General features: G+C 44.8%; 1 protein-coding gene across 1 annotated transcript; it reads left to right on the top strand.

The window, feature by feature from the left end:
* The first annotated feature begins 2,139 nt into the window (after nt 1-2,139).
* On the top strand, nt 2,140-8,469 carry LOC311358595 (rho-related GTP-binding protein RhoE-like). The gene is made up of 5 exons (XM_084478685.1): nt 2,140-2,510; nt 2,635-2,722; nt 6,578-6,687; nt 7,111-7,236; nt 7,596-8,469. Exons 1-5 carry the CDS (start codon nt 2,406-2,408, stop codon nt 7,836-7,838), a joined length of 672 nt encoding a protein of 223 aa, XP_084334811.1. The 5' UTR covers nt 2,140-2,405; the 3' UTR covers nt 7,839-8,469.
* Nucleotides 8,470-18,900: the final 10,431 nt, after the last annotated feature.

Here is an 18,900-nt window from a genome sequence, read left to right on the forward strand (position 1 = left end):
GAAAACAATACGATGTTCAAATCAAGGCAAATTTCAACTTTTCATATTTCTTCATCAACAATGGGACATGATTTGCACAGAAAATGAATTAGAACATGAGGTATCAGGATTACAACACACAACACTTATTACATTGTTTCATTATCCCCATAACATTATACAACAACATTCAACATTCATTCAGTTCATTATCGCTTATAATCTGTCAAAAGCCCACAGATCGCAACCTGGCTCCAGAACCCCGAACCAAACCCAATCTCTGCTCCGGCCCAGGGCGCACAAGTCTGGAGCCGCTGTGCTCCAGCGAGGGTGAAGCATGAACACAACCAGGCTTCAGGGCTTTTTAATATATACTCTGTATCCTCTATCAAACTTAGATAGCGCTCCGGATCCGGCTAATGCGGTTAGCGCTGTTCTCCGGAGATTGTTTGGGGCCTAGAGTGAAACCTTCTATAAGGTCAGCGAAGACAAAGCACCTTCTGTGTCACACAATCACTGGGCCTGGAACGAAATGGGGCACGAGTACCGATGAGCCAAGACGTTTTCTTTGGGGCGTAGCGAAATATAATCGAATAGCTGACGCCGGGGCGAGCGACAACAAAAGCAATCCACGCAAGATCTCCAATGAAAGCCATGACTTTGGTTTCTTCAATTGCCAGGAATGCTTTGCTGATCCTGTTTCTACTAGAATGATTAAAGCGGTTCATTCAAAAAGAAGTGTACAGTAGACACATGGTTTATAACGGTTTCAACAGAAACTCAACAACTAAATAATGACTAAACTGCATAAAAGAAAAGATCAAATGAAACAGGAGAAATATGGCTACAAGCAGCCACACAGTTGGGGTTTCTTTTCACAGCGAGAGAAAGACATAAAGACACGGAGGAGTGACCTGATCTCTTTCAACTTCCCCGTGTGAAACCCTTTTGTTAGCAAGGCAGCGAGGCCCTGGGGGTAGAGAGACATGGAGATACAGAGGGAGAGAGGGAGTCGGAGAGAGAGCGAGGAATAAAGGGATTGCAGAGGAGGTGGAGCAGAGACGGAGGAGGTGGTGGAGCCATGGAGAGAGAGGAGCAAGCCCAGCCAAAGGGTTCTTGCCCAATAAGGGTGTTTGCTGATGCGCTTCACTGACCCAGACGAGACCTCAGAAAAAATAAAATGAAATAAAATACAATATAAGTGTTTGGCTGAACTAATTCTCTGTGTCTACTTTCCAATCCCATAAAAGAAGCCACAAAGTTTTGCTGTAATATGGGAAATCTTGTCCATCCAAGGACGAGAGCTTTGCCAACCATCTTGAAAGCAAATTATTGTCTTTGGTCACACATGTGTGTTAGGGTTGCATTTGGACAACTTCAGGCAGTTTTAAATCAATATTTTATGATTTGGACCTCATTGATAATGGCTGGAACCCCTTCATAGCCATTGTAGAATCAACAATGGCTCATTGTGTATTCTCAATGTGTTACACTATAGTGATACTATAGTGATACTGTGTGTGTGTTTGTGTGTGCGGATGCTGTGTGGGTGCATTTTTGTTGCGTGCGTGCGTGCGTGCGTGCGTGCGTGCGTGTGTGTGTGTGTGTGTGTGTTCGTTTGATCTGCTAAAAGCTCCATACTGCTGCTTTCTGCAGGTATACCTACCATACTATTTTGGATTCCTCCCACGTGTAAAATCATTGAATTCCCTCTGCTGGAATATGACAGCGCACAGTGCTGCTGCACTGGGTTCCGCCGTTCTCAGCAGACCCCCCCCCCCCCCCCCCCGCCACCACCCCCACCCTGTGCCCACTCCCCCCTGCTGTGTTAACTCTCTCAAGGTTAGAGAGAGAAAGTGCTCATATGTCAGGTAAATTCAGTGCATTGTCTCACCAACAAGAGAAAATTACATCCTCATTTACCAGTTAAATGAATTACACTCAATTGTAAGAGGTGCTGTGGTGTCCAGCAAAAACGAGGCACATTCTCCAATATCCACATAAGCTTGGAGCCAGGGAACTCAACATCAGGTGGGTTGGTTACACAGAGGAGGAGGCTGGCGCTTGCGCAACGCCCTATCCCACTTGAAATAGGAGTCCCCTCACTGGAAGACTTCTCAAACTTGTTATCGTGAACAGTCGTCGAGAGGAGACGATGCCTGGCTTTCAAGGGCGATAGTTGGATATCGACGTTTGCGTGATTTTCTCAGTGAAGGATTTCAGACGTGAAGCGCTTGCAGGCTACTTGATACAAAGTTGCTCTGCTCGCTCTCGACGGGACGTAAAGGAGATATTTCTTTGGGAGGACCGTTTAGACAGCATTTCCAAGTCGCTTTGCTGGCTGGATGGAATCATTTTCACAATAGCACTAACCAAGCGGTCCAAGTCGTTTGAGGAATAATATAAATCTAACCGAAGGAACCAGGATGGATACAACTCCCAGCGTCAAGTCTAAGATCGTGGTGGTCGGAGACAGCCAGTGTGGCAAAACGGCGTTATTGAACGTATTCGCCAAGGACAGCTTTCCCGAGGTAAGCCTTTGCATTTTATAATGACAAACATGGTGTACCGTTGTTGATGAAAACAAAAAAAAAACACATGTCGATTTAATCAAATAGCTTAACTTAACTTTAGTTGATCCCCCTTTATTTGCAGGGGTACATCCCCACGGTGTTTGAAAACTACACGGCGGATTTCGAGATCGACATGCAGAGAGTTGAGCTGCGTCTCTGGGACACTTCAGGTAAGAGTCCACACATCAAACATCAAGCAAAATAAAACGCGATCTTTATGGAGCCCCGTCGATTTCAACGCCCTGGATTAATTATGGGTGGTTTCCCGAAAACGACAAGAGTTTTAGGGGATGTTCTCAACTCACTCGATGTGAAAGCGTCTGACGCGGACTGTCTGGAATGTAGGCGAAGCAGCGGCTCTGGCGAGGGTCCGAGTCCCGTCCATAAATCACACCCCACTGTAACCACATGTCAGAATTGAATTTATTTTATTTACAGCCAAATAGCTGTGCAATTATAATGCAGTTTCGACCTTATCGAGACTATTCATTCATTGACGTCGTATATTTTATGCTAAAATATAATCTTACATCTGGCTTCATTTTGTCTTGTGAAGATAAACAAAAAAAGAAAAAGGGAGCGGTAGGCTATTATTCCTGCTTGGTCAATAAATAAACACACATCGCCGGGTGGATGCAAATGGTCTTCCTCCATCACTTGTTGGCTGAAGAAAAAAAAAACCGGAGCCCCCGTCAGATCTCTCGGGATCTGCAGCAGCCTCGTGGTCTGGAGGTAATTACCTCCCTGCCTGCCTGCCTGTCTGCCTGCCTGTCTGCCTCAGGTGGGGTGGGGTGGGGTTGGGAGGGGAAGGGGGGGGGTGTGCGTGTGGGAGGGGGGGGGGGGGGGGGGGGGTGTCGTTGTAGGGGTGAAAATTGGGATGTGTGAACAGGGAGGTTGACGGCGGAAGGGAGATTTTTTTTTTGGCTGCCTCTGTGACCTCCGGTTGATTGGGGGCTCCCAGGGGGTTGGGGTAGGACATGGCTCTGAGATTACCAGCACAAATCAGGAAGACCTGAACACACACACATAGACACACACACACACACACACACACACACACACATGCACGCACACGGGATGCTTGCACACATGCACCCCCCCACACACTCATATGCCACTCATACACACACACACACACACACACACATGCACACGCAGAATGCAGCCTTGTGGGAGTCTTTCCCACGGCACGCCCCCCAGACACCCATATACACTCATATGCCACAGCCACACACACACACACACACACACACACACACACACACACACACACAACCCCCCCACGTTGACTGGGCCCCATTTAAAACATTCCAGGATGTCTCTCTCGATCTCTCTCTCTCTCTCTCTCTCTCTCTCTCTTGTCATAACAAGGCAATATGATTACTTTGAATTGTCAAGCTAACCTTGAACAGGGAGAACGATTTTAAAATTACGGACGATCAAGGTACCGTTCTGATTGTGGAATAGTGGTGTGTCGGGAACGCGCTCAGTTTCAACTATACAAGGGTGTCTCTCCTTTACGACTCCCAGCGATTTCCGTTCCCATTTCAACGCCACCTCAACAACGTGAGGGAACAGTCCCAGGTGTATGTCATGAGGCCTCACGGCGGACGCAGTAGACCCAATGATGGATTGCAGTGCCCTGCCATGGCCTTGCTTTGGGGATATGAGATCACCGTCCTGAGGTCCTGGGAGGATCTCAGCCCTCTGATAAACCCGGGCACAGATGGTCCTCCTGTCTGAAGGCTCAGCGTCTGACACCGTTGCGTTGCCTCTCGGCACCGTCCTCGACCTTTTTACAGAGCGCACAACAACAAGTGAGACCTGAGAATAGCATCGTTCACCAACACGGCGTAGATAAGGAGGCCATCCGTACTGCGCACTGCACCGGTGTAACCGAGCCACTCTGGCCTCAGCCTCCTGCAACACAAGATGTCAGAACCGGGGCCGGAGATTCTGTGAAACCATGCCTATGAACAAATGTCCCAGAGGAGGTTTTCTTTCTCTCTCTGTCCCTGAGTGCAAAAAATGATGATGTAAAACAGATGGAAAGGGGGGGGGGGGGGGGGGGGGTTAGCTGTTGGAGCCCACATAGCTCAGAGTTAGATACCCATTTAGCTATGGTAAAGCATGCAATGTGTTATGTATATGTGTGTATAAAGCTTGCCAATGATCTATATAATAATACTAACTATAGGTTTCTTCTCTTGCTATCTTTTTGGTCGTTTCACTAGACCACGTTTTCTTTTCCCTCTCAAAAACTTAAATCATTCATTCTATTCCTCTTTCAGTGATGACTTAAAAGAAACCGCCTGGTTAAGCCGTCATTCCATAGTGGGCATACATCTATCACTGCAGCGCTCAGGCGTTTTATAAAGACGCTGTGGGTAGGGGCTATGAAAATAAGGGCCTCTGCCTCTGTTGGTTTAACATATGAAACCTGACTGGCCAGACTCGAAAATGACTCATCATTGTTTACGTCTGCCCGTGTGGATCTGGTGGTGGTTGGGTGGAGGCTGGGCCACATGGTGGGTTGGTGTTCGGTGGCCAAACGCGCCTCCTCCCTGCTGATTTGTCTCAGGAGGATTCATTAATTTGTGTTCAGCCGAATTAGATTGAAAATTGAAAGCGCCTTATGGTGTCATTGGCACATCAGCCTCTGAGGGCCTTCAAGGAGGGGGGGCCATCTGGAGTCCATTTACGTATCAAAACAACTTGGCTTTGGAGACGGGAGTGAGGGGTTGAGGGGGTGGGGTATAAAGTCACTTTGAAAAGTAATAGGTTGCGCTCCGAGGGATTGTTATGACTCTCGGTAATGCCGTGAAATAGCATACTTGCCTCCTGCATTCTTTTGAGTTCAATGGCGCAATTCATTCAGCCCAGTTATTTTATACGTTTATGTTTTGAATGGAAAAAGCCCCCATGGCATGGAGCCTGACAAACAACAAATAAGTCTCTTGTTTTAGCTCCAGAGCCGTTTGAAACATGAACTGTGGAAACTTTACAAACAGCTCCTCAACATGTATGCCATACGCTTCGTCATTGGTGTGTTATAAAGTATTTTCTTGGGGCTGCTGCACGTGCTAGAGTCCAGCTGCCCCAGTGGCCAGGCTCTGCCTCCATCTGGTTTGTATTACACCATGCCACACCTCACAGAGGAACCCAAGGACCACCTGAGCCTGGGAAACCAAATAATCCACCAGCGCATTCCTTACACCGGGACAAAAGGGGAGTGGGGGTGCTGGGGGGGGTGGGGGGGTTGCTGCGGGGGTGGTGCTTCTCCGGAAAAAGGTTTCCCTGTCATGGAATGGCAGGCAACGTGATCTGGTGTGGGATTCCAGGGGGCCTGCATGGTATCCCGGCATGCCGGGGGTACTGCCACCACACATTCCAGGGCGGAACTCGAGAGGTGATGGGCGGGTTGGCTAGCAGGAAGGAGTCATTCTTGTGTCTGTCACACGGCCTCCGTTCCCAGGGACCCACCATGTGTGGTCAATGTCAGACAAGTGAAACCGAATACGGTGCCTTTGCATGAAACCCGCCCCCCCCCCAAGAAAAAAGGAAGAATAATCATAACAGCGGTGTCTCTTTAACAGAATGCGCACCACACTGTAACCAGAGCCATAGCTGTGAATAACAAAGTCATTGTGTAAACCGCTGCATTGTGAAGGCAGGGTGGGGGGATGGGAGAGTTCTCCTCCAGTAACACTGCACTGGGACCACTGGGATTCACGTTGTGGAGCAGAGACAGACAGGCGTGACTCAGCTGCCACAGCGGGCCAATAAGCACAGCCTGACGGACTGTTCACAGTTGCTTTATGTGTTCATGATGATGATGATTTTTCTACCGTCGATTATGGAATAGGCCTCATGTGCATTTTTTCATAGGCTAAATAAGATGCGGGTAAGGGTTAAGAATTCAGGATTTTCAGTGGGTGAAATTCTGGGTAATTTGTGCCGTCTTTATTTTGTTGTCTTATTCTGTGATTCAATTTAACATGGAGGTGATATTGTTCTAACCACAGGCTCACCGTACTATGACAACGTGCGACCGCTCTCCTACCCCGACGCAGACGCGGTCCTCATCTGCTTTGATATCAGCCGACCGGAGACACTGGACAGCGTGCTCAAGAAGGTGGGTGGTCCTGGTTTTTATACTCCCAACAGGCCCATACAGTATATTCCACTAAAGGGGTGGTCTGACCTATAGTCAGAGTAATGCTCAGCCCAGTCCTTTCATCCACTTTAACAAGTGACTTTTTGGGGGAGAGTCCAGCAATGTACCAGGCAGGGAGGGAGCAGAAAAGGGAGGGGGTGGGGGGGGGTGTTGTAGCTATAAAGTATAAACTAGTGAGCTTAGCCCGCTTCTGACATTCAACACCGTCTGCCCTTTGCTCTGTGATTTTGCTTTGGCTTGGGGTCTTAGTCATTCTTAGTCTTAGTCATTGAAATGACTATTGCCAAAAACGAACACACATAGGGGTATAGGTCTAGATGTATACACAATGGGTATTTGTTCAGTTGTTAAGGTCTGGTTCTGTGCTTTGTCCTCTTCCAGTGGAGGGGAGAGATCCAGGAATTCTGTCCCAACACCAAGATGCTGCTGGTTGGATGCAAGTCTGACCTGAGGACTGAACTCTTCACCAGATCCCACAGCAGACAGACACCGGTGTCATATGACCAGGTAGGGGGACGGGCTCTCAATCCTCATTAGTCGTGCCCCCAGTCACGCTTACCACACTGCCCTCTTTATTCACATATCATTCACTCTCATGAACTCTTACTATCGAGATCTAACAATATCGAAACCAACCAGAGTTTACACCAACAATATCCTAATTAGCATGTGTGCTAACAGGAAAACAACAACAATATTGCTACAATAAGAAGTCAATAGGGTCAGGGTTAGAGTAAGGGCCTTGTGTGCGCAGCAATAGCATGCAATGTCATATTGATGTCTAATACAGCTTACACCCCCATGAAAACAGCTATCGATCTGTGTTTAGGATCAGGGTGTAAGACCTTCTTTCTTATGTTCTCCAGGGCTCCAACACGGCCAAGCAGCTGAGCGCTCCCTACATCGAGTGTTCCTCGCTGCAGTCGGAGAACAGCGTGCGGGACATCTTCCACGTGGCCACGCTGGCCTGCGTCTCCAAGAACAACAAGAACGTGAAGCGCAGCAAGTCCTCCCGGGCCACCAAGAGGATCTCCCGCAGTCGCGTGGACCTGCCCGTGGCGGTGACAGACTATAAGCAGACCAAAGCCAAGACGTGCGTCGTCATGTGAACAGCATCAAGCTATGGACTATCCCCTCTGGGAACACAGAAACAACCTCCCCTTCCCCCCTCGTCCCGACCCGACCCCGTCCTCCTGACGTTTTGCACAATCGGTGCAGACCATCTTTTCAAGCACCTAATGACCGTTGCCAACTCTATGTAGGAAGAATGCTCCTGGATGAAGAATCATGGCGTTGTACGTTATGTTTGATACGTGTTGAGGTGTATGGAGAGATGAAGTACAAATCATAAACTGAATTGATTCTGATTGCTTTGCTGCGTTTGTCTGGGCTTAATTGGAATCTGGAGCGGGCCCACCCTCCAGACGGGGAGTCAAAGGGTGGCCAAGATTCAACTGAATGGGAACATTAGCCATAACCAGCCCAGCCCAGTGGAAACAACTGCACTCATGTAATCACTGAAAGTACTTGTAAATGTGAAGGAAAGTGATTTTCTGTTTTATAAATATACATACCTTAAGTGCTTCATTTTTCTGAAGCCTTCAAAAGGTACAATCTTTCTTCTTGTTTCTGTATTCTTTACGATACACTCGGGAACCAAAGGGAAAAAGTAGCTAGGCAACAACGTTTAGTGATGTTGAACAAGTGGGGCACAGTTATGTTCTCTCATGTTTAACTGAGCCTTGCATGCCATATGTTATTCTTCATTATGCTTGTATGTTGTTTTATACAATATGTAGTGGTTTAGCTCAAGTGTGGTCTAACATGGGGAAAACAAAAAAAAAAACTGTGATGAAGTGGTTCCCTTAAAATTTCATTGTAAAAAATAGTAGTTTATTAAATGTGTTTTTTCTGTATTCCAAATTGTTTTAATGCTCAATGTCACCCTGGTTACCTTGCACGACTGCGCTGGGAGTGGAGGAAGTATTCCTCATGGGCTTTTGAATCTCTCATGTCAGACCTTATCTGAGTTCCAGGTGAGAAGACCTTTAGATATGCTCTTTTTTCCTTTTTAATCTCTTACAACATCTGCCGGCACTAGCTTGCTCTGCTGTCTGCCCCCTCCAGGGGGTGAAGGTGTGACTTTACTAAAAGCTTATTTTGCCATCTTTAAGGGAGGGGGGTGGGCGACACTTGGTGGTCACATGAAACTGACTCGGTGACTTTGCCTGTACATAAGCCACCTCAGTCTGATGGGGATTTTATGCTCTAAGGGGTCATTGAGGTCAAGTGATGTCAAATGTCAACACTGTATAATTAGCTTCAACAAAATTGGATGATGCATATTTAAATGTGTTTCTGAGAGCTGACACAGCGTTCAAGTTAATAGACAAAATATGACACCAGCCTCGACTAGTTTAGCACTTCAACATTCTGTCAGCAAATAGTAGCTTAATGGGCACGGCCCATTTGATTCCATAACTACTAAATTAGTGTGAGGGGCTAAGCAAACCACAAGTGAGGACGTTAGAAAGAAGAGAGCTGCTATGTCTGTTTCCTATATGCTATACTGAGTTAATCTAATTTGTCTTCATGTAGTCTAATAGGTCACAACTCCACTGCCGCATTAAAGCTGCAGAAACCCATTATAGCAACATTAGGAATGGGAGCGTGTATGGGGGCTGCTCTTTGCACAGATGATATATTTCTAATCTGTTGTGTCAGGGTATTCTGCCCTTGCATGAGAGAGAAGCAGGTGAGATCAGCGGGCTGTGTCAAACGATCTGATACAAACGTAACAAAGCACATTTCTCAAGCACATCTCTGTGTCAGCATGCTTGGCAGTCATACCAGATTGCCCCAGTGTGTATGAGACTTGCTACAGCTGCTAAATAATGGTCCATTCACGTCCCAATAACGGAAATCACAGCAGTGCGCTGTGACCATAAAGAGCTCACAAAGCGAGCATCATTTTGATATTTTGTTTTATGAGGGTTTTTTTTTGCGGGCCTCAGATCCCATGATAATTTCAAAAGATGACGTCAGTGAAAACATAATAATTTGTGAGGCCATAGTCACTCAAGGACCCGTCTGTCATTGCAAATTTACCGATAAATAGGTTTGAGGTTTGACAAAATAAATTGAAATAACTTATGTAAATTGGATCTCCAAATGCACATCGATTTTTCCACATTAGTAACGGCACTATACACCGAATATGAACCGCCCATTATTCTCCTCTAAAATGCTTACATGGTCGAGTCCAAAACTGCTAACCTGCAATTTCACACCCCATTGCAGGTCAGAGATTTAAACACCAAGACAATTATTCAGACTTAACTATTTAAAAAAAGAATAAACCTTCCCTCCACTTGTTTTCCAGATTCGATTTTAACTGTAAGGACATCTTACAATTTAAATAAAATAACATTATACACGTTATATCCAAACTGAAAAGGTGGGGCTCAGAAAACGAGTTGGCCCACAGATGCTGCTTTAAATAAATCCACCTTTATAAAATTGAGATCTGCTCCAGTCAGCAAACAGAAACAGTTGGGACACGGTGGGCTAGAGTGGTGCGCTCCTCAAATTCCTCCCACAGAGAAGCGTGAATAGATTCTGACAAAGGAGGACTCTACGGTGAATGGAGCTCGGCGGCTTGAATGAGGGGAAATATTCAGTTTGGGTTGAGAAGAAAATAATCCCCCCCCCCCCCCCCCAAACGCCACGCCCAGATTTCTCAAGACGCCGCTGTGATTGTGCGAGAAAGCGGTATTTACATAAACCCAAACATCAAATATGTGCTCATCTTAAAGGAGCGAATAAACCAGATTATGTCCCATGGCGTATCTGGGTTTAAGTTTGGAAGAGAGGGAGACATGGTGTACCATTACAACAACAGCAGCCCTGGAACTCCCTGCTATAAACAACCCCGGTTGGGTCAGACAGGAAACCCGTGCACAACAGTAGCTCATCATCTCGCAGCTTTCATAATCACTAACTAGGCTGCCCACTTCTCTGCAGAAACAACAACAGCCACGGGCCCTTTCTACAATAACCTCAAATCTCCCCGTGATTAAAGCAGCAATGTGCACCAAGCTAATCTTGTTTAAGTGCTACTCTTCACATACAGCAATACCCTGCTCATCGGCCGTTTCCACTCTCGCCGCCTCGCAGGCACTCTGTCCTTTCCTCCGCTGCCCTCCTTTGAAAGAATCCCCCAGGATGCCCTGCTGCCAGAAGGGCTAAATTGGTTTGCAGCGTTTCCTTCTTCTTCGGTGAAAGGAGGAAAGAGTTTAATCAGGCTTGGCTTGCGTGGGCCCAGAAATATGCACACACGCACGATGAGGAAGATGTTCAAACTTTTTACTAGTGGAGATCTGCACACACACACACACACACACACACACACACACACACACACACACAACTGTCAAACTTTAATAGATCTACACACACACACACACTGGTCAAACTTTAATAGATCTACACACACACACACACACACACACACACACACACACACACATAATGTTAAAACTTTAACACATCTACACACAAGTATAGTGTGAACACTTTATTGAAGTTCAGATTGCACACACACACATACACACACACACACACACACACACACACTGTTCAGACCTTATACTAGTGGACATCTGCACACAGAACAGTATCATATTTAAACCTTATACTATTGGACCTCTGCACACACACAAGCATTGCGTTCAAAATCTATAGTGGAGACCTGCACACACACAAACATAACGTTCAGAGACGGGTACGGGTTGAGACCTGCGCTCAAATAAGCATACAGTTCAAGCAGGGATGGGGAAGCCATAGCCGGCCCAGTTTGATCTTAGTTAGGAGACTGAGATTGAAAAAAAAATGTGGGTGGAGAAAGTATCTGCCCCATGACTTTGTTACTACCTTTTATGGGCCTAACCACCTGGTAAGGTGATATGACAGGTAATGTGATGGCAATAACATCTCTGTCATGGTGCGATGGGGGTGGAAAGGGCTTTTAAGAGTTTAAGAGTTAAGGTATGACCTGAACACATGTCTTTCTCTCTAATTTCCCGCTTGCGATAAATAAAGAGTCATAAATGTTTGGCGTATTACTTCTGTGTTATATCGCTAGCGAGGCGTGACATAACAAACAGCTTGAAATGCAAACACAGTAAAAACCTTGGGAGGAGACAGCTGACAGCAGAGACACTGATCTGTTAGACCAACAGTCTTTGTGTTGAGAACAGGCACTTTGTTTGCTCAGGACGACACGTATCTTGTGATGAAAAGCGTGAAGAATGTGTGAAAGTTTAGCAACGTTTTGGGTTCCCAGCTATTTACCGAAAAAGACAACAGCTGGAAAATGTATATAAGTTATATATAAGTGTCAAACTGAACTGCTATAATAACACGATCCAAACTAACACTTAGTGTATAAAGGCGACATGTCAAACATGGTCCTGGGAGTTTATTAACCTCCTTCTCAGCTATATTGTCAAAGAATTATTTTTGCTGTGTCATTATTTTGACTGTGAAACGTAGTGATAGATAGTGGTAAACAAGTAGATTCAGCTTAATACAATGGTCAGTTCACACACCGTGAAACTTACCTCATACCTCTCAGCTTTCCAAATCTTTGCTCTCTGTTTTCCCCATGGCAAGCAATTTGGCCTTTAGTCCTTTTGGACGAAGCATGTGGTGTTAATAAAGTAATAATGTGCTCATTAAAAAAACACTACAAAGGTGGGGCCTAGTTTGTTGCAACTCTAAGAGGTAATACAAGCTCACGACCTGTCACACATTAGAGGCAGCAGTGAAATATGTACCTCATAGCTTGGCTCGGTTAATACCTGGCACATTTTGTTGCGATTTTGTTTTTGGATAGCGCTGAGGTCATGAACATACCTTCTGCACATCATAACATTTCCTACATAGAAGGAGAGCAAACATTAACTTGCTTTGCTGTGAATGGGGATATGCCTTTATCTCCTCTTATTTGGATACAATGCAGGTCGAACCGTCCTTCAACCTCCTTTCAGCAGCTTCCCTGTTTCTCATTTCCTGGCCAAACACTGCAAATATTGATCCACTTTGTCTAAAGCACCACTGTGGGATTCAAATTAAACAGGTTACCATAGAAATAGTTGGTCAAAGGAAAATGTCCTTGCCTCGCTCCACTGTCATAGAATAATAGTGCTCTCATTTTACTTAAAAACTAAATTGGAAAGATTGAAGAAAATGTGTTTCGTTGAGCTACCAGTAATGACTGAAGCTGCAAGCTTTCAAGGGAAACGGCGAAAGTTGGACTCGAAACTGAGCCACAACAGCCAGGTTCCATTAGTGTCAGCAATAACATCAGCATTGGAATGGAGATAGTTTGACCCCTGCAGGTAGAGCCATGCTCTGGGCTCCGTCTTCCCCAGAATAAGCAAACAATGAGCAGTCAGTTTAAATCGTGTCATCATAAATTCAGTTATGGAGCAGATTGGAGCATGTCAGATTGGGGGTGTTATTGATTGAAGGCAATGCATTTGCTATGGAACTATTTTGTTTTCTAAGATGGGTGGCCGGATGCTTTTTTTTTTACAAGAAATTGCAAATACATTGTTACTATATATGATATCTCCATTTTGGTTTCTATTTCCATTGCAGGAGTGCAGGTCCCAGCATTCGATGATAGTGTTGTGATGGTCGAATAACATAGTCCACGGAGCTGACACAATTTTTGAAGATTCCACTACACAGCCTGCAATCAAATCCGACTATGTGAACATCACAGTGAAGACCTAGATATGTCAGATTAACGTGATCTATTGAAGAAAATACCACTTTTTCTGACTGGGTGGCATTGGAAGTCATGCGTGGTAACTGCATTTCTTCCTTGTTGGTGCTCTGCAGAACTGCCTGTCACAATGTGTCATTGTAACAGATAGACTTCGGCTACTTTGCCACGTTTTCTGGGGTTTTCAGGGTGGGGGGAAGTAAGCTGAAATGATGTTCCTTGACAGCTTGTAGTGTACATGAGACAATTGTTTTTATGTGGCAACGTAGGACACATAAAAGAAGGCCCATTGGGTAAGCGTACTGGAAACAACAGCCTTATAAGGTGTTTTAAAAGGCTTGTATAATAAAATAAAGGAATTCACTGATGACTGGTTTGAATTGTTTCCATCAAGAACATAGTGTGCCTTAACCATGCCAAGAAAAAAGTAGATAATAAAGCTAAAAAGTCAAGGGACAAAAAATTCTAAAAACATATTGACATCCTTTATTATGTTAAACATCTTTATCAGGAAAAAAAGACTCAAGTGTGTACACCATTGGCATTGTACTATTTAAATAAAACAAATTGCATTGTTCACTTCAATGCCTTTGAGTGAATTATTTAGATGTACATATATTCCCCAGTACCTGTTTATTTGATCTGAGTGCTGTACAAACAACACTGCATGGGCCCAAATTGAAATGTGTGCTGAAATGCAAAACAACCTCTGTTTAAAGCTAGTACACTCGCTTGCTTTAATTGGTTCATTACACCAAGGATTAGGCAGAGACCCAAAGCATCGATCCATTAATCCTGGCCCTGGTGACCACCAGGAATCACTGGTGTTTAAGCTGCTGACACATAACAAACGGACAGCTATTGTGTGGAAAGAAGCATGATAATGTGTGTGTGTGTGTGTGTGTGTGTGTGTGTGTGTGTGTGTGTGTGTGTGTGTGTTTGTGTGTTTTCAATAGACTGGACCGGTCATGCGTGAATTTCCAGACAACGATGAGGCGGTGACATTTTCCATCAGTCCATTAATGTTTAATGGTTCCAGGACTACTGGCATCACGTAGGTTGTTATGGTAACAATCTCAACCGCTTCCACGATAACTCATCCTTATGGCACAGTGAAATGAAAGTGGGAGGATTTGAAATGTGTAGTATATAGTTGTGTGAAGGTCATAGAAAGGTGTCACGTGACCTTAAAGTGATTCCGTCATGCTCGGTTTTCTGACATAAGAGAGTACTGCTTCATTCTCATGTCATGAAACCATCGCCACTGTGACATCAACTCTGTTTCCATTAAACATTTGCGGCCCAGATCTTCCATTGACGGAATTATCCCAAATCGGGCCGATGGAAAACACAAATCCCTCGAACCATGACATCAATGGTCAAGACCTTTTCCGCACATTTTCCGTGGATAACATGAAGTCACACTGAGTAAGATTGAGACCCTCCCAGTTAGTAGGCAAGAGACTCAATAACAGTGATCTGTTCTCTCTAGCTAGCCCTGCAATGTGTGAGTATCAACAGTACAATTCTTTGAAACTAAAAGAGCTGTTCGACTGACCTGTTTAATTCATTTGTAGAATAAATCAATTATAGGATATAGGATTAATAGAATTAATGAAATCACTCTCAATCAGAATTGACTATCATTATATCCATGTAGTTCAAAGCTAGGAGCAGGTTGAAATGTTACACGTTGCAACTTTAAAATGCATTATCCACATTTTTCTGGACTGCAATACTGAAACATGGTTCTCAAAATCCTTTTGGAATAGTTATCAGGACAGAATGTGAATAATGTAGCTTTCAAATTGTGTCTAAAAATGGCCTTGTAAACATTTTTGAGCAAGTGTGCTACAGAAACAGGTTGTTGTTATTATCGTCAGCGTTGTGGTGAGGCCCTATAAGGGTCGGGACAGGGCGGAGACAGTGGGAGACAGGGGAGTGTTGGGCATGTGATTCATGTTCCCACGGAGAACAATAACAACTAGCTGCTTAAGAGCAAGAGGAAATGAGCACTGTTGTACCAAATAGCCTGCTTCCATCAGTGGGCGCCCTGATGACATCACGCATCAGTCCATGAAACAACAACAACTCACACACACACACAACAAAATCCTAATGATATATTAATATCACGAACGGCGAGGAATGCATTGATGACTTCATTATCAGTCAATCGTTTATTTAAAGTTTGAATCGTTCATCAATCAGGGGCTGAACGGTCCATAAACTACTGATAACACACAATAGTTATTTATTCATAAAACACAATGCAAACGTCGCAAACAAGGTTTAAAGCTTTGCGGTAATGAATTTCTCAGATCTCTCGCCACTTCCTTCTGCTTTGATACATTAGCCCATAGGAGACAGACAGCCCATTTTAATTTCCCATGAGGCTTTGGACTCTGGCCTGCTTTGGGACTTGGAGAGCAGAAATACATCTCGCATCTCTCCTTGAAATCAATGCAACGACCTACAGGATGCCCGGCAGAGCGTTTTAGAGAGGGCAACAACACACACTAGCAGACGCCGCTAATTAGCGCATTATGTTCTGTGGGGAGTGTAACTCTTCTTCCTGTCTGAATTTAAAGGAGTGTGTATATGTGTGTGGTTGTTCTGTGGTTCTGGATCATCTGAATTCACTGTGGATCACCCGCATAAGCTGCTTCCCAAAATGACAAAATATAAAATTGTAATAGAACTCTGGCTCTATTATCGTCTCAATGATCCGATGACAGAAAGATGCATATTTTTCACATTACGGTTAGATTTGATGAGATTGGGTCGGAGCATCACAAATTATTTTTTTATGCTGGATTGGTGAACACTTTAAGCAGTGTAATGCAAAATAGTCTCAAATAAGGTTCCGTCTGAAGAAGGCCGCCATATTGTTCCTTTGTGTTCCTTTGATATAATGAAGCCCTACAGTGCATTGATTTTTATTTATTTTTTTGGGGGGGGGGGAATGAAAAAAAACAACAAAGAAATGTGGCAAACCTATTTTTTGTACAATGTAAACATTATTTCTGGAAAACTCTCCTGAAATGTAGACATATAGATTTTGGTGGTTTTAATTCTCAACAATACCTTGTTATTGACTTATTGATAAGGTGATCTCAAAAAGGTCTTCAAATCTTCAACGCCAGCTGCAGTATACATCACTGAAAATAAATCATGATTTCCTCCTGATGCAGTGACAGCATACATGAATTACGCCAGCATGATTCTAATGAGGCTTCTGCACAAACATCCGTGTTCACGTGCATTACAGGATCTTTCTTCAACACATTGACAAGGAATTGTACTCAATATGATCCCTGCTTCCCAGCATCAGAGTAGGTCTACACCCAGGGCGGGTATCGGATAAAAAAAACTACTCTCATATGCTTAACACATGGCACATTCATTTCCATCCATGTGATGTCGGGCCAAGGCAAAATCTTTTACTTCCTATTAGTTATGAAACATAAAAATCAGCCCATTTCCTTTGCTTTAATGTGCCTGCCTATTTTCTCCTCCTCCAGTCTTCCCCGCTCTTTTTCTTTATGCTGCAGAAACGCATTCATGCACTCTTCCAACCCCAGCATAAAAACAATAATCATCTGGTGAGGTTCCAGGGGCAATGGCTTTTTAACTACATCAGGTCCTATTTAAATACAAGACAGCCATACCAGCACTGTACGCTAGCTGCTGCTGTGGATAATCATGCTATGCATGGCTGCAAGATGACCTCCAATAGGGGATTACCATTCGAGTGGATCCACTCACAGTTCAAAGGGTGTGGCCAATGGTCCTCTACCTGGGCTCTGTGGTTTTAACCTCTGCTCCGACAAATTATTCTCTGTTACTCAAGTGCACTGCTGGTCCGGTTGACCAGGCCAGACGCACCTTAAAACCACCACTTCTCCAGGCACACACACACACACACACACACGCACACGCACACACAGACACACACAAAAACATCCATGAATGCACACACACACACACACACACACACACACACACACACACACACACACACACACACACACACACACACACACACACACACACACACACACACACACACACACACACACACACACCTTCTCATCATCTCTCTCTTTGTCTGCGAGTCTCATGCTGCCCAGGGCACTGTGGCAGACAGACGGGGCTGTCCCAGGGTTCCTCCCTGATCACGCCCACAGAGAACTGCAGGGATAGCCTTGAAAAGAAAGGAAAAAATACTCCCAGAAGTACTGAAATAAATACAAATTCTAATAATAATGAAAACTACTTTGCACCTTGAAAACCGTTTGATCCCAAAGCGGCTTTGAAACCCTTAAATACAGCTGTCCTTACAGAGAGAACCGGTACCACGGATGAAAGGCACTTTCCTTATAAACGAGGAGTTTTCTTTATATTCATTTGATAGAAATGACATGAATGTCATTTCTATGTTCTTGCCCAATTTTTAATTGACGTGTGTGATAAACACAAAATATGCCATTGTAGGAAGTCCATTCACACATCTCCAAAGAACTTGGCCTTAATCCCCCTGCCATCCCAAGACAATAGCCCTCTCCTCCGGGCTGGCTGTTCCCCCAGAGTGGGCATCCTTCATTAGGCAGGCGCTATGCACAGTATTAGGCATCAAGGACTCTCATAGGATGCGCATTGCTTGCAACTATTATGATGGTAAATCTGCCTATGAACCAGATTCAGCAGATCAGTGGAGCCGCGGAGGACTGGGAGTGCTCGGGTGTGCGGTGGTGTCTGCTGAGACGGGAGATGGATTCACTGGTTGGGCACAGAGGGAGGCTGCGCCGGGACACAGCTGCGGCCAGAGAAAGCCTTTGGCCCAAATGTGGGAGCTGCAGGGCAGGTGCCAATCAACCCAGCCAGCAAGTCGGACAAACAGTCAGTAAGTCAGTCAGACAATTAGGCAGTCTGCCAGCCGGCCAGCCAGCCTGCCAGTCATTGAGTCATTCAGTCAGTCATCGGTCAGTTCGAAAGTCAATCTGTCAGCCTGTTTGTCAGTCAGTCAGTCAGTGGGGTAACATAATGTGACAAACAAGCATCCCCTGTTCTAAACCAGTGCACCTGCAGGTACATCTGTAGCCTGGACATCATCAGGGAATCCCTGACCTTTAGATTTATGTAGTTGTTATAGTGGTACACACTTAAAGTCGCAATGTCTAACACTTCAACTAGCTCGTAGCTTAAAATGACCTCAATATACAGTATATATGTAGTCATCGCTGATAGATAGTGAATCCGATAATGTTATCAATAAAATTACATCCTCTGGCTGATATATTCTACAAATTAAAAAAATACTGGCCGGCCCATACCTCTCTCTTTGTTTACAATAATCGTACCATCGCCACTCCCAA

This window comes from Micromesistius poutassou (genome assembly GCF_964030765.1).
Source record: "Micromesistius poutassou genome assembly, chromosome: 14".
NCBI lineage: Eukaryota > Metazoa > Chordata > Actinopteri > Gadiformes > Gadidae > Micromesistius > Micromesistius poutassou.